A 25662-nucleotide genomic window follows, 5' to 3' on the forward strand; every position below is an offset into this window, starting at 1 on the left:
TTCTCCGTGACCCACTATGTATCCAAGGTACTTAGCTTCTTCTTTACCCAAGGCACACTTCTTTGGGTTTATAGTAAATCCGGCCTCTCTTATAGCATCCAACACCGCTTGGACTTTCTCCAGATGACTCTCCCAGTCCGGGCTAAAGATGACGATATCATCTAGGTACGCAGCAGCGTAGGCCTTATGGGGTGCAAGAACTCTATCCATAGCCCTCTGGAAGGTCGCCGGAGTTCCCTGTAGGCCAAACGGCATCCGGGCATACTGGAAGCATCCATCAGGTGTCGAAAAGGCTGTCTTCTCCTTGGCTTCCTGCGCCATGGGAATCTGCCAATACCCCTTTGTCAGATCCAAGGTGGATATATATCTGGCGTGCCCAAGCCTTTCGATGAGCTCATCAATACGGGGCATGGGATAAGCGTCGAACTTGGAGACCTCATTCAACTTCCGATAGTCGTTGCAAAACCTCCACTCTCCATCAGGTTTTGGGACCAGGACAATTGGGCTTGACCAACCGCTCTTGGATTCCTCAATGACTCCAAGCCTCAACATACGCTCCACTTCCTTGGAGATAACTTCTCGCCGAGCCTCAGGAATACGATAAGGTTTCACATTCACCCGCACATGGGGCTCTGTTAGGACCTCGTGCTCTATGACCTTCGTGTATCCTGGCAATTCTGAAAACAGGTCCCTGTTTTTCTGGAGTAACTCCCGTCACTGCTGCTTCTGGGTTTTCGATAGCGTCTCTGCTATAGTAACCGCTCCAACCTCACCTTCTGGGTTGCTTAACAATGACGGAGTAACTGTCGGCTCTCTATCTTGCCATGGCTTGATGAGGTTGACATGGTAAACTTGGAATGGTTTCCGTCTTCCTGGTTGGTGAATTTTATAATTTACCTCACCAAGTTTCTCGACAACCTCATATGGCCCTTGCCATTTGGCCAAGAACTTGCTTTCCACCGTTGGAACTAACACCAGAACTCGGTCTCCCGAATTGAACTGCCTCACTCTTGCAGACCGGTTGTAGACCCTGGCTTGAGCTTCTTGTGCTTGGAGAAGGTGTTCTTTCACGATAGGCATCACCTTTGCAATCCTCTGCTGCATCAGGGCCACATGCTCAATGACGCTTCTGTGGGGCGTGACTTCGGCTTCCCAGGTTCCCTTGGCTATATCCAGGAGTCCTCGTGGATGTTGGCCATATAGAAGCTCAAACGGTGAGAACCCTGTGGAGGCCTGTGGAACTTCACGAATGGAAAACATCAGATAGGGTAAGAGACAATCCCAGTCTCTACCGTCTTTCTCTATAGCTTTTCTCAGCATGCTCTTTAGAGTCTTGTTAAACCTCTCAACAAGACCATCTGACTGGGGATGGTACACCGAGGTCCTCAACTGGGAGATCTTCAGGGCTTTGCATAACTCCCTCATCACCTTGCTCATGAAAGGTGTACCCTGGTCAGTCAGGATCTCCTTTGGCAGACCTGTCCGGGAAAAGACATGGACCAACTCGCGGGCTATGCTCTTGGAGGAAGAATTCCTCAAGGGAATTGCCTCAGGATAGCGTGTGGCATAGTCCAGGATGACTAATATATACTGATGGCCCCGAGCTGATTTAACTAAGGGACCGACCAAGTCCATGGCAATTCTCTCGAACGGTACCTCAATAATGGGCAGTGGCACAAGGGGGTTCCGGAAATGAGGAGTAGGAGCAGTTAGCTGACATGTAGGGCAGGACCTGCAATAGTTCACTATTTCCCGGTGACACCCAGGCCAATAGAACCTCTGCACAACCCGTTCCTGCGTTTTTTCCACCCCTAGGTGTCCACCCAAGATGTGTGAATGGGCCATGTCCAACACTTTCCGTCTATACGGACCCGGCACTATCAACTGCTCTACCAACTCCTCCCTTATTTTCGTGACCCGGTACAACAATTCCCCCCTCAACAGAAAATGGGGAAATCTTTTGTCTGCCCCCGGCTCCTGTACCACCCCGTCAATAACTGTAACATTATTAAAGGCTTCCCTCAGAGTGGGGTCCCTATGTTGGGCAGTCCCAAAATTTTCACCGGTAACCTCTAACTCCAGAATGTCAGATGTAGGGGATACTTCCTCCTCATCCCCAACCAGAACACAAAAAGGAAAGCTGTCTGCCTCTGGGTGTGGCGACACCGTTCCAGGGTTCACTGGTTCCCTGCCAGGGAGCTCAGAACCCTTTCCCCACAAATCCCAAAACAAACAGAAATCCCGGCCAATAATTATAGGGTGCAACAAGTCCTGAACTACGCCGACTATGTGGGATTCAGTGCCACATGCCGTTTCAATGTCCACCCTGGCCATAGGGTAGTCCTTTGCATCACCATGTATGCACCGCACTCCGACCTTCTTTCCTGGGAGCAGATGAAGAGGAAAAGTGGCCCTCACCAGGGTCACTAGGCTCCCCGAGTCTAACAGTGCCGTTACTGCTCGACCGTTCACCTTTACGGGACACGCTTGAGGTCCCTCGTTGGATGGAGAGTTCACACTACAGACTGGATACGCATAGTATGAACAACGGCGTCCCATGCTGCAGTCCATCTGCTCAGTGGCTTGGGAACAACGGGCAGCTATATGTCCTGGCTTGTGGCACCTCCAACAAATAACATCACCCGTGGGGACCTTGGGCACCACCTCCCCCGCCCTTTGTGACCTTGGACGCACCACCCCTTTTTGGGACTCAGCTGCCCTCTGGGACCCCCAGTACGGCATGGGCTGCCTCCCGAAGGAGCCTTCCAACCCTTGGTATCTCTCAACCAGTCCGATCAGCTCGTCGGCATTCTGGGGATCACCCTGGGCAACCCAAGACTGTATAGGCCTCGGGAGGGAATGGACAAACCGATCCATCATCACCCGTTCTACCATCTGTGCAGGCGCAGAGGTCTCTGGCTGCAGCCATTTCTGGACCAGGTGCAACAGATCAAACATTTGGGAACGAGGTGGTTTGTCCCGGTGATAGCCCCAGGAGTGAACTCGCTGTGCCCTGACAGTCAGTGTCACCCCCAGACGTGCGAGAATCTCGGCTTTCAATTTGTGATACTCTTTGGCATCCTGCAAGGTCAAATCATAGTACGCCTTCTGGGGTTCTCCCGTCAGGTATGGCGCAAGTACCTCTGCCCACTGCTCTGGCGGAAGTTTTTCCCTCTCAGCGACCCTCTCAAACACCGTCAGGAAGGCCTCAACATCATCCCCGGGAGTCATTTTCTGCAATGCACGTCTTACCGTCTTCCGGACGTGGGTGTCATCAGGCAAACCTGGGGTTGGGGCGCTCGCCTTGCCCTGGATGGCGGTTGCCAGAAGCTGCATCTGCTGCTGTTGCTCCTGCTGGCTCTGTTGTATCTGCTGCTGGCTCTGTTGTATCTGCTGCATCAACAGCCTGTTGGTCTCTTGCTGCCTTTGCTCCTGCTGGACCAAGTGTTTCAGCAGGTCCTCCATTTTCTCCGGCAATGCTTGCTGGCTTGCAACAGCCTTGACCCAGGACATTCAAAAAATAAACTCACGTCTCGTCTCCGCTGGGAACGCTGCTCGCAGGTCTCCACCAATTGTAGCGATTTCACTCACTCAGCTGCGACGGCTGACACTCAGGAGACGTGTTCCTTTAAAGTTCACTGGGTTTATTGCTCCATAAACCATGTGGCAAAACAACAGAAAGCAAAATAGCCTTTGGTTCAGGCAAAGGAAAACAAGTGTCCAGTTCATCCGGCTCAGTCCTGAAGCCGAACACACTCATGAGGGTTTCCCCTCCACACATATCTCCTGTGTAAAGGATTAGCCAGTCTTATATAGGACTAACCACACCCAGTAATCTATCACATGATTAGCCATGTGGTCTGACATCACCACAGGTCCTGAAACACAAACATATGGTTATATAAAACAACGCAATATTCCGGGCTACATTACAGCAACAAGGCACTTATGTGGCACATACCTCCCATCGACTACACACCCTTTAGCCATGCTACAGTATGTTGTATGTATGTAGCATGTTGTATGTATGTAGTAAGTTGTATGTATGTAGTATGTATGCAGAATGTATGTATTATGTATGTATGTATGTAGTATGTATGTAGTATGTATGTTTTATGTATGTAGTATGTGTGTAGTATGTATGCATGTATGTATGCATGTATGTATGCATGTATGTTGTATGCATGTATGTATTATGTATGTTGTATGTATGTAGCTTGTATGTAGTATGTATGTTGTATGTATGTAGTATGTTGTATGTAGTATGTATGTTTGTGATTTTTTTTTACATTCAACACATTAGCCGGATGATGGAACTACTATTGTCCCATCATTGGCTAATGTGTCAATCAATGTCATTTTAACAGACATAGCCCGATGGTACTTGTAGTCCCATCGCACAATACCTGCACATAGACACAAAGACCCCCGGCAGGCCCGCACAGACCTCCAAGAACCCCGCACAGACCCCCGAGAGGCTCATACAGACCCTCAAAAGGCCCGTACAGACCCCCGGCAGCACGCACAGACCCCCAAGAAGCCCGTACAGACCCCCAGCAGGCTCGCACAGACCCCCGAGAGGCCCATACAGATCCCCGGCAGCACACACAGACCCCCGAGAGACTTGTATAGACCCCTGGCAGCACGCACAGGCCCCCGAGAGGCCTGTACAGTCCCCCAGCAGGCCCGCACAGATCCCCGAGAGGCTCGCACAGATCCCCAAGAGGCCAGCACAGACACCGCCCGCACACACAGACACACAGTCTCCGCCACGCACTGCCCACCAACAACATAATTTCAGCAGCCAATCACAGCCATGCCATTAGTTAACATGGCTAACATGTCTAACAGGGTGTGCCCACACTTCATAGGATCCTCATTGGCTGAATTGAATAAAACTGGCTCATTGCATTATGGGAACTTCCGATTCCGGTATTCAATATTGTAAAAGTATCCGAACTACGTATCGGAACTCTGATACAGCAAATATTGGCCGATGCCCGATATTTGCAGTATCGGAATGCTCAACACTACTTACAATTAACCAGTTTGGTGGTGAAGGAATAGTCCTTATTTGTCACAGTTATTATTATTATTATTTATTTATATAGCACCATTAATTCCATGGTGCTGTACAGTTAGTTAATGTTTACGCAAGAAGTTTTCTGTGTAGTCTTTTCAGTTTGTGTATTTCCTTATCTTCTTGCATTTGGTTGGTTGCTCCTACTGTACCCTTGTTTTCCTCTTTGTTGTTGCTTGAGGGTTTTTGCATGATTGCAATTTCCTTTCATCTCAGTCTGTTGCCACTGTCTGTCTGGTTTGTGCTATCCATTTCTCCTCAGTCCCATATCTCCCTGGGTGGAGGATGAATTAGTTCACTGTGCATTCAGGAGCATAGTAAGGTTTGAGACCCTGGCAGATGAGACAAAAATTGAACTCTTTAGATGACATAATACACACCATGTTTGGTGATCAAAGTTGGATGTCACCCCATAAACAAAACACCTACAGTAAAGTTTAGTGGTGGGAACATCATAGTGTGGGGATGTGTTTTTACCATACCAGACTGACAAACTTCATATGATTAAAGGAAGGATGAGTGTACAAATGTACTGAGACATTCTTGATGAAAATCTGCTACCATCCACCAAGATGATGAAGATGAAACAATGATGGGCATTTCAACAAGACAGTGATCCGAAACACACTGTCAAGGAAAGTCTCAATTGGTTTCAGAGAAGGGAAATAAAGCAGATAGAATGGTTCAGCCAATCACCTGTCTTGCATCCAACAGAAAATGTATGGCAGGAACTAAAGCTCAGAGTTCATAGAAAGAGCTCACAGAACTTTTAGGATCTGAAGAGTACTTGTGTGGAAGAATGGGACAAAATCACACCTAAGTAATTTATGTGACTAGTTTCTCCATACAGTAGGCGTCTTGAAGCTGGTTAGCACCAACAAAGACTTTAGCTCAAAGTATTAAATAAATTTCAGTAAGTGTGGTCAATAATTTTTCCCTGTGTCTTCTCTCATTATTACACAAAACTTAATTTATGGACATCTATGGTTTGATTTGCTTGCCTATGTAAATTGGAAGGGTTGTTACTGACATCATATTCATATATATATATATACATAGCCATGGCCGAAAGTGTTGGCACACTTGAAATAATTCCAGAAAATGAAGATTTCTCCCAGAAAATGATTGCAATTACTCATTTTGTTATACATGTTTATTTCCTTTGATTGTTTTTTAATAGCTGGAACTTTGGACAACTCTTCTTTTGCAAATTGCTCTCTCTAATATTTGAAGAGTGCCTTCTCCCAACAGCAATATTAAGTTCTCTCCTCAAGTGTTCAATGAGATTTAGATCTTGACTCATTGCTGGTCACTTCAGAACTCTCAAATGCTTTGTTACCATCCATTTCTGGTTGCTTCTTGAAGTATATTTTGGTTTATTGTCCTGCTGGAAGACCCATGTCCTAGTATGCAATCCCAGCTTTCTGATACTGGGCACTACATTGAGACCCCAAATCCTTTGGTAATCTTCAGATTTCACAATGCTTTGCACACAGTCACTGCATCCAGTTCCAGAGGCAGTAAAACAACCCCTAAACATCTTTGAGCCTCCAAAATATTTGGCTGTAGATGCTTTCCCAGAAGGATTTTGGCTTATTCACGAACACTTTCGCAACTTGCAGTTTTGGTTTTTTATATCTGTGTCAGCAGTGGGGTTCTCCTGGGTCTCCTACCATAGCAATTCATTTTATTCAAATGTTGACAAAAAATTCATGCTGACTCTGATGCACCCTGAGCTTACAGGACAGCTTGAATTCCTTTAGCACTTGATTGGGGCTGTTTATCCACCATCCGCTCTGTCTTATGTTGCAACCTTTTATCAATATTTCTCTGTCATTCACATCCAGGGATATTAGCTACAGTGCCATGGATTGTAAACTTCTTGATTATGTTGCATACCATGGACAAAGGAGCATCAAGATTTCTGTAGATTGACTTGTAGCCTTGAGATAGCTGATATTTTTCATCAATTTTGGTTCTCAAGTCCTCAGACAGTTCTCTTCACTTTCTGTTCTCTATGCTTAATGTGGCACACATAGACACTAGAGATGAGTGAATTTGATTGGGTCCATACTTGTTCTGCAAGCTATACTGTTTATCAAATAAGCTGCAGAGGGATCCCAGATATATGGAGCATGCTGGCTGATCAGCTGTTTGGCTCTGCAGCTGCATGTGTTGTGGCTGTGTCACAGTCACAGCACATGCATGGAGAGTCTGTGTGTGGGGCTCTCCATGCATGTGTTGTGACTGTGACACAGCCGTGACACATGCAGCTGCAGTACCAACCAGCTGATCAGTTGATGTGCTCCATGTATCCAGGTTCCCGCTGCAGCATATTCAGTAAGCGCTATAGCTTGCCGAATAAGCAGAGACCCGTTCAGCTTTTTAGGTGTGATATTCATATTGCTTACACTTGTTACTTACCACAGTTGAGTTTGAACGAGCATCACATGAAACAAAGTTGTTTACACACAATTTTGGAAAGGTGACAACAATTTTATCCAGCCCATTTTTGTGGTTTGCTTTTAAGTTATGTTCAATTTGCTCCAATAAAAGCAAAGGATATAAACATGTGTATAACATAACATGCCTAATTGCAATAATTTTCTGGGAGAAATACTCCATTTTCTGGACATATTACAAGAGTGCCAATGTTCTCAGTCATGATTGAATTGTAGATGTTCACACATTTAGCTTGGAACACGAAGACACAGGGTTTTTTTATATAACACACAGAACAGAGTTTATTTCCACTGATTATACAGTACCTAAACAAAACGATTATCAGAAAATCCCTAGCCTTGTCCAGGCACTAACTAAACAATGCAGACTCTGGCTACTCCAAGACGGCTGATCTTGTCTCAGTTCGGTCACACAGATCAGCTATCATATCGTCTATATCAACCAATAATATTTGAAGATATTATTATTATAGCATTAATTTTCCATTGCATTTTACACGTGGAAAGGGGTTTACATGATAAAAACAAGTAAAATAATCTTAAGCACGCCACCGGCTGATACAGGAGGAGAGAGGGGACCCAGCCCGCCAGGGTCCACAGATGGATGGGTGAGGATACAGTAGGTGAGGGTAGAGGTAGTCATGCAGCGGTGTAGAGGAATGAGGGTTACTGTAAATTGTATGCAGGCTGTTGTCAGATGATTTGGGTCTTCAGGTTCCTTTTAAAGGTTTCCACAGTAAGCGAGAGTCTGATATATTGGAGTAGAGAGTTCCAGAGTAGGGGGATGCACATGGCCTGTACAGTCTCTCTCCAATTCTAGCACGACCCATTTTTCTCAGCTTTCCCAGCTGACTGACCAGTGAACACATGGCCTACTTCTAGTCATAGCTATCCAGGTGGACCTAATCAGAACCTGTGCTGTGATTTAACCCTAGCCTACTGGGCTTTGCTACATTCCCCCTTCTGCCAAAGCCTAGGAATGGTCATCGTCTGCCAACCCACAGTGCCTACAGGTGGCCAGTTTAAGCTGCTGAAATAGCCTACCATTCAGTACTGCAGAGATTTAAATTGACCCAAGCATGAGGCTCATGCTTGATTACACGGGGGTAACCTTGTAAGTCAGAGAACCTGTCCTTATTTTGGTACAATTTTCCAGCCATGCTGTTTAGTTAAAGGTGACAAAGTTCCTGCCAGTTTGACACTCATAATGTTGGCTTCTGACTGGGCCAACAAGAAAGGGTTTTCTAGCAGGTCTTTATCCTCCCAGGGTTTCAACAGGTTCCTATAATATTTGTGAAAGGGCTTCCTTTATCCAAGTCAGTTGAACTCTCCAACCTTTTCCATCACCTCATAGAGACCCTGCCACTTGGTAAGGCATTGGCTCTCCACTGTGGTCACTAACAAAAGTATCCTATGCCCAGGTCTAAATTATCTCACTTGAGCTAACCAATTATACCCCCTGGATATTGCTTTTTGGGCATTTAGGAGTCTCTCTTTAAACTGGCCTCTCACTTTGGTCCTTTGACACTGCAGATCATAATCATTGGCTATGAAGAGACAGCACTATTTAGATGTCTATTTTCAGTAAGCCAGGAGGCATAGACTGTTATCCATATGTTGACTTTTTAATTTGTGTTTTGCTTTGGTTGGTCAAGAAAACACAGACTATTGTTTGTTTGAGCCTGTAATATTGACTTTTAAGTTGACATTTGTTGTAACTTATTGTGTTGTTATCCTGAATGACAGACACGCAGAGTAATTAAGCAATAAATGTTTAGTAATATGTTGATGACATATTTCCCAAGTCAGCTAGTTTGTTGACCTGCAAAATAGAGAATTATAAACTATGCTAATTAAATAATCAAACAATGTGAGTTAATCTTCCTTTTTTCATAGCACTTTTTGCAGATAAATATTTCATGTGTGTTAGGGTTGGCGGAACGCACCAAATATATTGTTTATTAAAAGGAATTGGTGCGTTCGCAACCCGGGATCCACCGTGCAGGAAAGCACCCGCTGCTAAATAATGGCGGCTCTATATGGCGGTATATACTAACTCTGTTAGCTTCACAGAGTAACCGCGAGAGGTGAGCTCTGTGCCCTGTTAGACTTTCACAGAGGCACAGGCCAACTACCCAGATGTGAGCAGTGAGTGTCATGCATGCATACTCAATCTCCTCGCCGGAGGAGCCAGCATTCTAGGGGCTTATTTCAGCCGGGTCCCTGAACACATACAAACACATGACCACATTGGCACAAAGCATATAGCAAAAGACGATACTAGCGCATGGCCGTGCGGTCATGCGCAGTTTATATAGTTGCAGCACAGGAAGATGCTACTGAAGTTTTTGTCCTTTCAGGACCTTCCAGAAGGACCAATGGAAAGTGATGCAGTACCTGAGAATGTTTTGCCCTTTCAGGACCTTCCAGAAGGACCAATGGAATGTACTGCAGCACCTGAGCATGTGACCGAACATGTGGCCCTCGACCTCCAATGGGAGACCCTGCCCTGGGCATGCTCAGTGTGAGTAAACAAGGACTTAGTCCCAGAGAGGCTCGCTCACCGCAGATCAGTGCAGGGTACCATAGGAAAGCCAGAAAAGGCAGTAGTGACCCTATGCACCGAATCAGCCCCAGCGAGACGCTGGGAGCGACGTCTCCGCTGAGCAGAGCCCACTGCGGCCGATACCGAATGGGAGACCGCAGCAGACACGGATCGAGATTCCCCCTGTGCAGCAGAGGAAACTCGACTCCTAACATTACCCCCCCTCCTGGGGCCCCCCCCCTCCTTGTGCCTCACTACGCTCAAAAGCTGCGATAAGCAGCGGAGCCCGAATGTGCTCCACAGGCTCCCAGGTTCTATCCTCTGGGCCGTGACCCTTCCAGTCCACCAGATAAAATTTCTTGCCACGTACCACCTTGCACCCCACAATAGCATTCACCTCAAACTCATCCGTGGATGAACCCGATGTCCCAGCAGATGACTCGGAAAACCGGGACAAATGAACGGGCTTTAAGAGGGAAACGTGGAAAGTATCGGTGATACCAAGGCGTGGAGGAATAGCCAAACGGTAGACCACAGGGTTGACCTGTTCCAGAACCTTAAACGGGCCAATGTAGCGAGGAGCAAACTTAGTGGACTCAACTCGCAGCCTGATGTTACGGGCGGAGAGCCACACTAAGTCGCCAGGAGCAAAGACCGGAGCGGGGCGCCGGTGTGTATCAGCCGAAACCCTCATTCTCTCCTTGGAGGCCCAGATGGCATCCTGTGTGCGGTCCCAGATGTCACGTGCCTCCACCGCCCAGTCTGCCACCCTAGAATCGGTGGATGACACGGGCATGGGCACAGGGACAGCGGATGCTGGCCGTAATTAAGGAGAAAAGGAGTTTGACCAGTGGAATCGGCTACGGCGTTGTTCAGGGCAAATTCCGCCCAAGGTAGCAAAGATGCCCAGTCATCCTGCCTAGCAGAGACAAAATGTCGCAAATATGTCGCCAGAGTCTGGTTGGTTCTCTCCACCAACCCATTCGTCTCGGGATGGTATGCAGAGGAGAGGTTTAACTCTATGCTGAGTAAACGGCAGAACTCTCTCCAAAACCGAGATGCGAACTGGGGACCCCGATCGCTGACAATCTTATCAGGCATACCATGCAAACGGAAAACATGTTTAATGAACAACACTGAGGGTAACCGAGGAAGCGGCACCAAATGCACCATCTTGGAGAAATGGTCGGTGACAACCCAAATAATGGAGCAGCCACGCGAATTGGGTAGACCCACCACAAAGTCCATCCCGACCATCTCCCAGGGCCTGTCTGCCACCGGTAGAGGGTAAAGCAACCCAGCAGGCCGTTGCCGAGGAGACCGATTCTGGGCGCAAGAAACGCACGCCTGAATATAGTCCTTGACATCTCGGGCCATATGCGGCCACCAGTATGTTCTCGCCAGAAGCTCAGATGTCCTCTTGGTCCCAAAATGCCCACCCACTCTGGAGGAGTGAGCCCAAGAGAGAACCTCCGGTCGCAAGTTAGCTGGTACGAAAGTCTTGCCTGGGGGCACAGACTCTAGCGAAACCGGAGCTACAGTTCTCAGGCTCTCAGAAGGGACAATAAGCCGAGGCTCCTCCTCCTCCGATGACACCACAGAGCGGGAGAGAGCGTCAGCACGAACGTTCTTCTCCCCGGAGAGGAAATGGAGAGTAAAATGGAACCGGGAGAAGAACAGGGACCATCTAGCCTGGCGAGAATTCAGCCGCTGGGCCGTTTGCAGATACACCAAGTTCTTGTGGTCAGTGAAGACTTGGAAGGGAAAGCGAGCTCCCTCCAAGAGATGTCTCCACTCTGAAAAAGCCAACTTCATGGCCAGCAACTCCCTGTCCCCGATGGAATAATTCCTCTCCGCTGGTGTGAAGATCTTGGAGAAGAAGAAGCAAGGATGCTTCCGACCTTGAGCATCCTTTTGGAAAAGGACTGCTCCAGCACCAACGGATGAGGCATCCACCTCCAAGATAAATGGCTTATCAACATCGGGGCGATGTAGGATGGGAGCGCTAGCGAAGTGTGACTTGATCGAGAGAAAGGCTTTGGAGACCTCCTCTGACCACAACTTGGGATTTGCTCCCTTCTTGGTGAGGGCAACCAAGGGAGCTACCAAAGTTGAGAAGTGTGGAATGAACTGGCGATAGTAATTAATGAACCCCATAAAGCGCTGCACCGCTTTAAGAGAATGGGGTTCCTGCCAGTCCATTACAGCCTCTAGCTTGGCAGGATCCATAGCCAAACCCTGGGCAGAGATGATATAACCAAGGAAAGGCAAGGACTCCTGCTCAAACACACACTTCTCCAACTTGGCGTAGAGGGAGTATGCCCGTAAGAGGTCGAAAACTTTGCGAACATCTCTCCGATGGGAGTCAATATCTGGAGAGAAGATAAGAATATCATCCAGATAGACTACGACCGAGGTGGTGAGCATATCCCGGAAGATGTCGTTCACAAAGTCTTGGAAAACGGCTGGGGCATTACAGAGCCCGAAGGGCATCACCAGATATTCATAGTGCCCATCCCTGGTGTTAAAAGCCGTCTTCCATTCATCCCTCTCACGGATGCGAATCAGGTTGTAAGCACCCCGCAGATCTAACTTTGTAAATACCCTCGCTCCCCGTAGCCTATCAAACAGCTCAGATATCAGGGGTAGTGGGTACTTGTTCTTAACGGTGATGGCGTTAAGACCCCTGTAGTCTATGCATGGACGTAAGTCTCCAGTCTTCTTCTGTACGAAGAAGAACCTTGCCCCTGCCGGTGACACTGACTTCCTAATGAATCCTCTTGCCAGATTCTCCTGGATGTACTGGGACATTGCCTCCGTCTCCGGGAGAGATAACGGATAGACTCGACCCCGGGGAGGCTCAGCACCAGGCAAGAGGTCAATAGGACAGTCATAGGGGCGGTGAGGCGGAAGGGTCTCCGCAGCTCTTTTGGAGAACACGTCTGGATAGGGCCAATAGTGCTTGGGGAGAGAGGAAAGATCTGCGGGTACCTGTGTAGTAGCAACCTGAACGCACTCCCTCAGACATCTACCCTCGCAAGATTTACTCTAACCCAAAATTCTCCCAGAGGACCACTCAATATGAGGAGAATGGTAACGAAGCCATGGTATCCCCAACAGGACCTCATCAATTCCCTCAGGAATGACTAATAGGGAGATTATCTCCTGTTGTGATGGATACACAGATAGCATGAAAGGAATGGTTTGGTGGGTAATCTGTGAAGGTAGTGTTGACCCATTTACCACTCGAACGGTTACCGGCTTGGCGAGCATCACCAAGGGTATTGCGTGACGCTGGGCAAAAGCGGAAGACATAAAGTTACCCTCTGCCCCAGAATCCACGCATAGCTCGACCATAAGAGTGGATGGGCCTATGGTAATTGTCCCCTTGAAGGACAACTTTGAGGCAAACGTCGCCGTGTCTAGTGTACCTCCTTCAACTGCCACTAGACGCTGACGTTTCCCCGACCGCTGAGGACCCTTGGAGGCAAGGTGTCCTGACTGCTGGCAAACATGACGGACCTTATGTGCACGGGCAGACTGAGACTTGAATCCCGCTCATGTCACCTCTAAGGCCTCATTTGACTCGGATGCCTGGACTGGATATTCCAAAGGTTTGGCGAAGGTGGGAGCCAGCCGAAACCTCTGCCTACACTGGGCTCGCTCCAACCTCCGCTCGTTAAAACGGAGGTCAATACGAGTAGATACGGCTATGAGCTCCTCCAGTGTGGCGGGAATCTCCCTAGTGGCCAAAGCGTCCTTCACATGGTCAGCCAGCCCCCTCCAAAATACGGGAATGAGGGTTTTATCTGGCCATTCCAACTCAGACGCTAATGTCCGGAAGTGAACAGCAAAATGGCTGACCATGGTTGAACCCTGAGTCAAAGCCAGCAGTTGGAGCGCTGTATCATGGGTGACTTGAGGTCCTAAAAAGACCTGTCTCAGAGTGTCCAGAAACCTAGGAACACTCCGCACCACATGATCGTTGCGCTCCCACAGCGGCGTAGCCCACTCCAACGCTCTGTCCGACAGGAGAGAGATTATGAATCCCACCTTTGCCCGCTCAGTAGGGAAATGTGCAGCCAGAAGCTCGAGGTGTATACCACATTGGCTCACGAAACCCCTACAGGACTTACTGTCCCCAGAGTATCTCTCAGGCAAAGGAAGGTGAGATAGGGTCGGAACAGAGGTGGCAGTGGGTAAAGCTGCTGCAGCCACGCTAGCAGCCTGAACAGCTATTGCGGTAACATCCACCGCCGAGGTTGCACGCTCAAGAGACGCCAACCGGCCCTCCAGCAGCTGGATGTACCCCTGCAATCGCTGTTCATCCGCCATTACTTAGCCAGATCCTGGCGCTAGTATACTGTTAGGGTTGGCGGAACGCACCAAATATATTGTTTATTAAAAGGAATTGGTGCGTTCGCAACCCGGGATCCACCGTGCAGGAAAGCACCCGCTGCTAAATAATGGCGGCTCTATATGGCGGTATATACTAACTCTGTTAGCTTCACAGAGTAACCGCGAGAGGTGAGCTCTGTGCCCTGTTAGACTTTCACAGAGGCACAGGCCAACTACCCAGATGTGAGCAGTGAGTGTCATGCATGCATACTCAATCTCCTCGCCGGAGGAGCCAGCATTCTAGGGGCTTATTTCAGCCGGGTCCCTGAACACAGTTATACACAATCTCCTCGCCGGAGGTGCCAGCATTCTTGGGGTTTATTTCAGCCGGGTCCCTGAACACATACAAACACATGACCACATTGGCGCAAAGCATATAGCAAAAGACGATACTAGCGCATGGCCGTGCGGTCATGCGCAGTTTATATAGTTGCAGCACAGGAAGCTGCTACTGAAGTTTTTGTCCTTTCAGGACCTTCCAGAAGGACCAATGGAAAATGCTGCAGTACCTGAGCATGTTTTGCCCTTTCAGGACCTTCCAGAAGGACCAATGGAATGTACTGCAGCACCTGAGCATGTGACCGAACATGTGGCCCTCGACCTCCAATGGGAGACCCTGCCCTGGGCATGCTCAGTGTGAGTAAACAAGGACTTAGTCCTAGAGAGGCTCGCTCGCCGCAGATCAGTGCAGGGTACCATAGGAAAGCCAGAAAAGGCAGTAGTGACCCTATGCACTGAATCAGCCCCAGCGAGACGCTGGGAGCGACGTCTCCGCTGAGCAGAGCCCACTGCGGCCGATACCGAATGGGAGACCGCAGCAGACACGGATCGAGATTCCCCCTGTGCAGCAGAGGAAACTCGACTCCTAACAATGTGTACATTATATAGCGCTTTTTTCCTATTTTCTATGGCAGTAATGCATTTTCAGTGTTCTAGAGTAATCATTCTTGGTAAATATTGGTGCAACCATTAGCATTTTTCAACTTATTTTAATTAAGCCAGAATTTTGGTTAACTTGTCACGTGGCAAATGTAGGCTATGTTCCCGCAATGAGTCTTTGGTGCATTACTTTTTGTCCAAAAGAAGGAATGCATTAAAGTTCCAGCAAAATATGTGTGATTTATAAAATTCTCATGCGCACTGTGTTTTTTTTATGATGTGAAAACTGATTTGCGGTGCTGTTTTGAAATCTACAACATTAATTCATTTGTCTTGCATATTTATTTGCAGATTTCCTAATAAGCTTGAAGGCACTGAGGAAAATCTGCGTATGATAAGCATACATGCGCTTTTATGGCATTTTCAAACCAGAAACATAATAAAAAAACATGTGATCCACATTAGACTTTATTAATAAATAACATAGTATTTCTTTGTATAGCAAAAATCAATGTCTCCTATAAATGCCTGTTATGGGCTGGATTTCACAGAAATACCATCATGACGGGCAAAGGGATCTTCAGCAGATTCCTGGCCATCATGGAAGTGCATTGGTATCCCACAATTGCATCATGGATGCACCGATGGGCGTATAGAATAAAGCACCCCCAGAATGTTGAAAATGCTGCTGTCACAAATTGGCATTTGACATTTTAATAGCCACACGTGGAACTCCACTTCTCCTGTGGCTGCTACAGGCAGATGATGGCTAATTATTACAGCCATCATGTGCTTTCAAAGATGTGGGCTCAGCTTGCAAGCCCACATCAAGGGCAAGGAGCCAGCATATGATGTACAGTAAATGTATGTCGCATGCTATTAAAAAGGTTAAATAGAACTGATAGCTATGCTAAAATATTACTGTCTATTCTGTTATAATATAAACCATGCTCGGATTTGAGTCTAGTTATAATAAATGCAGCATTGGTCTTTCAGCTGCTATTTTTTTTTGTATTTTGTAAGATGATTCATAAACACAGTCGACCTCCAGATATTGAGCATTTCCATAATAAAGTCATTGTGCGACAAACACAAATCTAATGGTGGTAAGGTCAAAAGATAGAAGGTTGTCATATCCCTGTTAAATGTGTGAGAATGATACTGTACATGTTATTGAGGTACAGAAGCTGGGAATAGGTCATGCTGTGTCATTGTGAAATTACAGAGGATGAAGAAAACAGTAGACTGCAGAGGGTCAAAGAGTAGAGGAAATGGGTCAAGCAAGAACAAACACTTCTGGTGTACTTGAAGCTGAGCTGCGAGAGCGAAGAAGCTGAAAAGGAAATGTAGAGAAAAGGGGAATGGGAGACATAATTAAAGAGAGACAGCTGGGATCACGAGTGTTACATTTGAGAACAAATTACCTAGCACATGAATTGGATGCAGAAGAAAGAAAATGGAAATCCTCAGTACTAAAAGAAAAGTAGCTTACAAGAGGAGATGAGAGAAAGTGAGGCAAATGTAATAAGCAGGATAGTGTTAACTCGGATTCAGTTACAGAATTAGAAGCTCATCTGCTCTTGAAAAGAACTTTGATTACTGAGGATGCTGTCATTGATACTGTGTGAATACTTTCAAAGTGTCGCCAACAGAATAGCAGCATATTTCTATTGCATGAGCAACGTTATGCATGTCTAGGTATTAATGCCAACAAGTTATATTTTTTATAACAGCATTTTATTATGCCATGAATTTTGTTGGGCTGAATTCAAACCAGAGTATAAGTCAAACATGCCCATAGGAAATATCAGACTCAACGTATGCCAAAAGGCTTTTAATCTGGCATATGTGTTCAATATATGTTGGGTTACCTTTTATTTCACCGTGCTGAAAAATTTAACTGACTACACTTTGCAATTCAGGGTTAATCCTGTACAAATGTCTGTCACCTACTAAATTGTTTTGAAGTGTTAGAGTCAATTGATATGTTACATTTGATGGTAACGGAGCATAAATGAAGTTTAATGTGTGCACTGCAAGAGAGTATATGTATGAGATTAAAGACGTTGTTTATAAAACATTTATTTTACAATCTGTCATTTTTACAATAGAAAAGCCACGAGAAGCCTGTTTTGATCCAGGGAACATCATGAATGGATCTCGGATTGGTACAGATTTTAAACTTGGATCTACAGTAGCTTATCAGTGTGATGCAGGTTATAAAATCATTGATCCTGCAAATATCAGCTGTGTGATTGGTACAGATGGAAAGCCTGCATGGAACAAGAGTTTACCCTCATGTAATGGTATGTTTTATTATAATACATCATCAATGTCATCTAAAGCATCTAAGGTAAATAAGCTTAAACTCAAAGAATCAATCATGATTAGCAAATATCATGGTTTTTTTCAAACATTATGTTTTCATTGATAATGAATGCAGTTGTATAAGAACATAAATCTTAAATTATTTTATTTTGTACAATATATACATTATAATTAAAACACATAGATACATTAGGCTTTGTACAGTATGAGGTTGCTTCCCTCTGGTGGCTTAGAAGTTAAGACACTTACTGTAATTACAGATTTACTGTAAATGATATCTAGAAGTAAATGTTAAACACACTTTTCACTTTTGTGTATATATTTTTATTTTGGGATAGATGCATGCTTATGGTCACTCACTATTGATTTTTTATTCACGTATGCTGGAAATTTGTTTCAAACGTTCAGCACTGTTTAAGCTGAATGATAGTTTTTGAGATTTTTTCTGACTCTCCCCTTCTGTTATTTAAAAAAAATACACACTCACATACAGTGGGGAAATAAGCATTTAGTTAGCCACCAATTGTGCAAGTTCTTCCACTTAACCTTCGTCAGGCTGCATAATTTTACAACGTTAACAGGCTGCAGAGGTACAATTGTAACTTCATATATATTTTATTGAAATTTGGCCAATATATTCTGGACCAAAACTGCAGAGATGTCACAAAATTTCAGCCCTCTACGGCTTTTGGAAAAAAAAAGTTATTGCAATTTTAAAACGGAATAGTTACAATTGTACCTACTCAGCCGGACGAAGGTTAAAAAGATGAGAGTAACTTGTAATTGACATCATAAGTAGACCACAACTATGAGAGTCAAAATCAGAAAACAAATCCAGAAAATCACCTTTTCTGATTTGGCAAGATTTATTTTGCAAATTATGGTGTTGAAAATAAGTATTTGGTCACCTAAAGCATGCAAGATTTCTGGTTCTCACAGACCTGTAACTTCTTCTTTAAGAGGCCCCTCTGTGCTCCCCTTATTACCTGTAGTAATGACACCTGTTTGAACTTGTTATCAGTATAAAAGAAACCTGTCCACAACCTCAAACAGTGTCACTCCAAACTCCACTATGGTAAAGACCAAAGATCTGTTGAAGGATACCAGAAACAAAATTGTAGCCCTGCTCCAGGCTGGGAAGATTGAACCTGCAATAGGCAAGCAGCCTGGTGTGATGATATCAACTGTAGGAGCAATAATAAGAAAATGGAAGACATACAAGACTACTGATAATCTCCTTCGATCTGGGGCTCCATGCAGGATCTCACCCCGTGGGGTCAAAATGATCACAAGAAAGGTGATCAAAAATCCAAGAACCACATGGGTGGACCTAGTGAATGACCTGCATAGAGCTGGGACCACAGTAACAAAGACTACCATCAGTAACACACTACACCGCCAGGGACTCAGATCCTGCAGTGCTAGACGCGTCCCACTGCTTAAGCCAGTACATGTTTGGGCCCATGTGAAGTTTGCTAGAGAGTATTTGGATTATCCAGAAGAGTATTTGGAAAATGTCATATGGTCTGAGGAAACCAAAGTAGAACTGATTGATAGAAACAAAACTAATTGTGTTTGGAGGAGACAGATTACTGAATTGCATCCAAAGAACACCATACCTACTGTGAAGCATGAGGGTGGCAACATCATGCTTTGGGGCTGTTTCTTTGCCAAGGGACCTGGACAACTGATCCGTGTACATAAAACAATGACTGGGGCCATGTATCGTGAGATTTTGAATGCAAAACTCCTTCCATCAGCAAGGGCATTGAAGATGAAATGTGGATGGGTCTTTCAGCATGATAATGATACAAAGCACACCAACAGGGCAACAAAGGAGTGGCTTCGTAAGAAGCATATGAGCGTCCTGGAGTGGCCTAGCCAGTCTCCAGATCTCAACCCCATAGAAAACCTTTGGAAGGAGTAGAAAGTCTGTGTTGGCCAGCGACAGACCCCAAACATCACAGCTCTAGAGGAGATCTGCATAGAGGAAGGGGCCAATGTACCACCAACAGTGTGTGCCATCCTTCTGAAGACTTACAGAAAACGTTTGACCTCTGTCATTGCCAACAAACGATATATAACAAAATACTGTGATGAACCTTTGTTGATGACTAGTGTTGAGCATTCCAATACAGCAAGTATCGGGTATCGGCCGATACTTGCGGTATCGGAATTCCGATACCGAGTTCCGATACTTTTGTGGTATCGGGAATCGGTATCGGATCCATAGTGATGTGTAAAATAAAGAATTAAAATAAAAAATATTGATATATTCACCTCTCCGGCGGCCCCTGGACATCACCGCTGGTAACCGGCAGGCTTCTTTGTTTAAAATGAGTGCGTTTAGGACCTGAGAATGATGTCGCGGCTTCTGATTGGTCGCGTGCCGCTCATGTGACCGCCACGCGACCAATCACAAGCCGCGACGTCATTCTCAGGCACTAAACTCCTCATTCTAGGAATTTAGGACCTGCGAATGACGTTGCGGCACATGAGCGGCACGCGACCAATCAGAAGCCGCAACGTAATTTTCAGGTCCTAAATGCGCTCATTTTAAACAAAGAAGCCTGCCGGTTACCCGCGGTGATGTCCAGGGGCCGCCGGAGAGGTGAATATATCAATATTTTTTATTTTAATTCTTTATTTTACACATTAATATGGATCCCAGGGCCTGAAGGAGAGTTTCCTCTCCTTCAGACCCTGGGAACCATCAGGATACCTTCCGATACTTGGTGTCCCATTGACTTGTATTGGTATCGGATATCGGTATCGGCGATATCCGATACTTTTCGGGTATCTGCCGATACTATCCGATACCGATACTTTCAAGTATCGGACGGTATCGCTCAACACTATTAATGACCAAATACTAATTTTCCACCATAATTTGCAAAAAAAATCTTGCCAAATCAGACAAGGTGATTTTCTGGATTTGTGTTCTCATTTTGACTCTCATAGTTGTGATCTACCCATGATGTCAATTACAGGCATCTTTCATTTTTTTAAGTGGGAGAAATTGCACAATTTGTGGCTGACTAAATGCTTTTCTTCATTATATATATATATATATATATATATATATATATATATATATACAGTATATATACAGTATATATATACAGTACATATATATATATATATATATATATACAGTATCTATATATGTATCTTTCTATATACAGGTGCTTCTCACACAAAAGTAGGATATCATCAAGAATAATATATTTCAGTTCTTCAATATAAAAACTGAAACTCATATATTATATAGAGTCATTACAAACAGAGTGATCTATTTCAAGTGTTTATTTCTGTTAGGCTGGTTTCACACTTGTATTGGGCAGAGCTGCGGAGGGCTGCATAGTTCCTCTGTTAGGCCCCACCCACTGCCACACCTCTTCCATTTAGCTCTGCCTACGTCGGCATGCATCCTGCGCACCTATCTTTAACATGCCTCAGCATGCATCGTTTTGATGCTGCGCTGACCACAACAAAATGAAACATGTTGCATTCAGAACAGTTCAGCGCAGAGTCAAAATGAGGCATGCGGAGACATCTACATACATTCGCATGGCCTGCTGTTGTGAATTCTGTTGTCAAACTCCCTCCTGTGGTCGTGAATGGTACTTCGGCGAGTTCTGTCCATGGACTCCCTCTGGTGGCTGTGAGTGAAGCTGCTGCTTCTGAGGTTCCTTACACAGGTGACGTGGTTTATCCTTTGGTTGGCTGCTCTATTTAACTCCACTCAGATCGTTACTCCATGCCAGCTGTCAATGTTCCTGCATTGGTTCAGTTCGTTCTTGGATCTTTCTGGTGACCTGTCTTCTCCAGCAGAAGCTAAGTTCCTGATAGTTATTATTTGTTCATTGTTTCCTTGTCCAGCTGGTTATCATGATTTTGTCTTGCTAGCTGGAAGCTCTGGGAGGCAGAGTGAAATCTCCGCACCGTTAGTCGGTGCGGAGGTCTTTTTTGCACACTCTGCGTGGTCTTTTGTAGTTTTTTGTGCTGACCGCAAAGATACCTTTCCTATCCTCTGTCTGTTTAGTAAGTCTGGCCTCCCTTTGCTGAAACCTGTTTCATTTCTGCGTTTGTGACTTTCATCTTTACTCACAGTCAATATATGTGGGGGGCTGCCTTTTCTTTTGGGGAATTTCTCTGAGGCAAGGTAGGCTTTATTTTCTATCTTTAGGGCTAGCTAGCTCTTAGGCTGTGAAGAGGCGTCTAGGGAGAGTCAGGAACGCTCCATGGCTATTTTTAGTTGTTGTGTTAGGCAGGGGCGGATTATCGGAGGGTCAATATGGGCGGTAGCCCAGGGTCCAATGGTGTGGGGGGGCCCTGGGCTACCTCACAGATTGACACTCTGATAATCCGCCCGACTCGCCCGAGTGTGACTGCCCGCCGGCATTTGTGTGCCCCCGGACCCGGTGAGCAGAGAGAGGGGGTCCGCATCGGGCCCCGTCTCATCTGCTCACCGGGCCCCTTCCGGCGCTGCAGCTGTTTCCTATTGACGTGCGGGCGCGCGCCCGCACCTCAATAGTTAACAGCTGCCAGCCAATTGGAGGCTGGCAGCTGAAGTCGGCCGCAGCGCACACGTTGCCGGCGTCTGACGTCATTGTCAGTCTCCGGCGAGTGTGTGCGCTGCTGGAGCTCGCCGCTGGAGCGCACAGGTCAGGTGAGGAGACTGTTTTTTTTGTTTTGTTTTTTTCTTATAACGGTGGACACACTGGGGCAGATGAACGCTGGAGGACACACTGGGGGCAGATGAACGCTGGAGGACACACTGGGGCAGATGAACGCTGGAGGACACACTGGGGGGCAGATGAACGCTGGAGGACACACTGGGGCAGATGAACGCTGGAGGACACACTGGGGGGCAGATGAACGCTGGAAGACACACTGGGGGGCAGATGAATGCTGGAGGACACTCTGGGGGGCAGATGAACGCTGGAGGACACTCTGGGGGGGCAGATGAACGCTGGAGGACACACTGGGGCAGATGAACGCTGGAGGACACACTGGGGGCAGATGAACGCTGGAGGACACACTGGGGCAGATGAACGCTGGAGGACACACTGGGGGGCAGATGAATGCTGGAGGACACACTGGGGGGCAGATGAATGCTGGAGGACACACTGGGGGGCAGATGAATGCTGGAGGACACTCTGGGGGGCAGATGAACGCTGGAGGACACTCTGGGGGCAGATGAACGCTGGAGGACACACTGGGGCAGATGAACGCTGGAGGACACACTGGGGGGCAGATGAATGCTGGAGGACACTCTGGGGGGGCAGATGAACGCTGGAGGACACTCTGGGGGGCAGATGAACGCTGGAGGACACACTGGGGCAGATGAACGCTGGAGGACACACTGGGGGCAGATGAACGCTGGAGGACACACTGGGGCAGATGAACGCTGGAGGACACTCTGGGGGGCAGATGAACGCTGGAGGACACACTGGGGCAGATGAACGCTGGAGGACACACTGGGGGCAGATGAACGCTGGAGGACACACTGGGGCAGATGAACGCTGGAGGACACACTGGGGGGCAGATGAATGCTGGAGGACACACTGGGGGGCAGATGAATGCTGGAGGACACTCTGGGGGGCAGATGAATGCTGGAGGACACTCTTGGGGGCAGATGAACGCTGGAGGACACTCTGGGGGGCAGATGAACGCTGGAGGACACTCTGGGGGGCAGATGAACGCTGGAGGACACTCTGGGGGGCAGATGAACGCTGGAGGACACTCTGGGGGCAGATGAACGCTGGAGGACACTCTGGGGGGCAGATGAACGTTGGAGGACACTCTGAGGGGCAGATGAACGCTGGAGGACACTCTGGGGGGCAGATGAACGCTGGAGGACACTCTGGGGGGCAGATGAACGCTGGAGGACACTCTGGGGGGCAGATGAACGCTGGAGGACACTCTGGGGGGCAGATGAACGCAGGAGGACACACTGGGGGGCAGATGAACGCTGGAGGACACACTGGGGGGCAGATGAACGCTGGAGTACACACTGGGGGGCAGATGAACGCTGGAGGTCACACTGGGGGGCAGTTGAACGCTGGAGGTCAGACTGGGGGGCAGATGAACGCTGGAGGACACACTGGGGGCAGATGAACGCTGGAGGACACACTGGGGCAGATTGCTGGAGACTGGGGCAATGCTGGGCACACTGGGGCAATGCTGGAGGACACACTGGGACAGATTGCTGGACACACTGTGGGCAATGCTGGACAACTGGACATACTGGGGCTGATTGCTGGACTCACTGGGGGCAATGCTGGACATACTGGGGCAGATTGCTGGACACACTGGTGGTAATATGCCGGACACACTGGGGGCAATATGCTGGAGACACTGTCTGGGGCAATGCTGGACACACTGGGGCAGATTGCTGGACACTGGGGCAATATGCTGGACATACTGGGGCAGATTGCTGGACACACTGGGGGTAATATGCTGGACACACTGGGGCAGATTGCTGGACACACTGGGGGCAGGACTGGAGGCATGGGCAGAATGTAGACACGGGGCAGAATGAAAGACATGCGGCAGAATTGGAGACACCAGGGGCAGGATTGGAGACAGATCGTGCAGGATCATGGGGCAGGATGGATACGATGGAGACAGATGGGGCAGGATGTGGAGATCATATGGAGTAGAATAGATACTCATGAGGGCAGGATGCGAGAACATATGGCTGGAGCCAGGAATGAGACACATGGGGCCAGGATGGGGAATATTATTACCATAGGGGCTAATTAAGGGATATTATTACTGCAATGATATATTTATTTTATTTTTTGAGTATACTGTTTTAAATGGGGGGGGGGGGCGGTCCTGTTACTGTACAGAGTGACACTATATTGCCTTTTTTTCTTCATGTGGTGTAATGTAGAAGTTGTGAAAAATTAAGTAATGTGTTCTGCAAGGGGAGCTCGAGATAACTGTTATTTCCTGCAGAAACGAGTCCTGGCTGGAAGAAATGATGGCGGTCTGTGCTGGATGAAAGATGAAGGACTTCACCTAGAGACGTCACTGGTGAGTCAGTGTTACCTATACACTGACACTATACACTGTATACTACAGGTCCTTCTCAAAAAATTAGCATATAGTGTTAAATTTCATTATTTACCATAATGTAATGATTACAATTAAACTTTCATATATTATAGATTCATTATCCACCAACTGAAATTTGTCAGGTCTTTTATTGTTTTAATACTGATGATTTTGGCATACAACTCCTGATAACCCAAAAAACCTGTCTCAATAAATTAGCATATCAAGAAAAGGTTCTCTAAACGACCTATTACCCTAATCTTCTGAATCAACTAATTAACTCTAAACACATGCAAAAGATACCTGAGGCTTTTATAAACTCCCTGCCTGGTTCATTACTCAAAACCCCCATCATGGGTAAGACTAGCGACCTGACAGATGTCAAGAAGGCCATCATTGACACCCTCAAGCAAGAGGGTAAGACCCAGAAAGAAATTTCTCAACAAATAGGCTGTTCCCAGAGTGCTGTATCAAGGCACCTCAATGGTAAGTCTGTTGGAAGGAAACAATGTGGCAGAAAACGCTGTACAACGAGAAGAGGAGACCGGACCCTGAGGAAGATTGTGGAGAAGGACCGATTCCAGACCTTGGGGAACCTGAGGAAGCAGTGGACTGAGTCTGGTGTGGAAACATCCAGAGCCACCGTGCACAGGCGTGTGCAGGAAATGGGCTACAGGTGCCGCATTCCCCAGGTAAAGCCACTTTTGAACCATAAACAGCGGCAGAGGCACCTGACCTGGGCTACAGAGAAGCAGCACTGGACTGTTGCTAAGTGGTCCCAAGTACTTTTTTCTGATGAAAGCAAATTTTGCATGTCATTCGGAAATCAAGGTGCCAGAGTCTGGAGGAAGACTGGGGAGAAGGAAATGCCAAAATGCCTGAAGTCCAGTGTCAAGTACCCA

The 25662-nt window shown here is 46.9% G+C and overlaps 1 protein-coding gene across 1 annotated transcript in view; it reads left to right on the top strand.

Annotated features, from left to right (window-relative positions):
• Positions 1 to 25662, top strand: part of CSMD1 (CUB and Sushi multiple domains 1) — a 3308788-nt gene that overhangs the window by 2696679 nt on the left and 586447 nt on the right. The window contains exon 30 of the mRNA XM_069726899.1: positions 17476 to 17670. Within this exon, the coding sequence (XP_069583000.1) occupies positions 17476 to 17670 (195 nt within the window). The remainder of the gene's footprint in view (positions 1 to 17475; positions 17671 to 25662) is intronic.

This window comes from Ranitomeya imitator, chromosome 5, assembly GCF_032444005.1.
Source record: "Ranitomeya imitator isolate aRanImi1 chromosome 5, aRanImi1.pri, whole genome shotgun sequence".
NCBI lineage: Eukaryota > Metazoa > Chordata > Amphibia > Anura > Dendrobatidae > Ranitomeya > Ranitomeya imitator.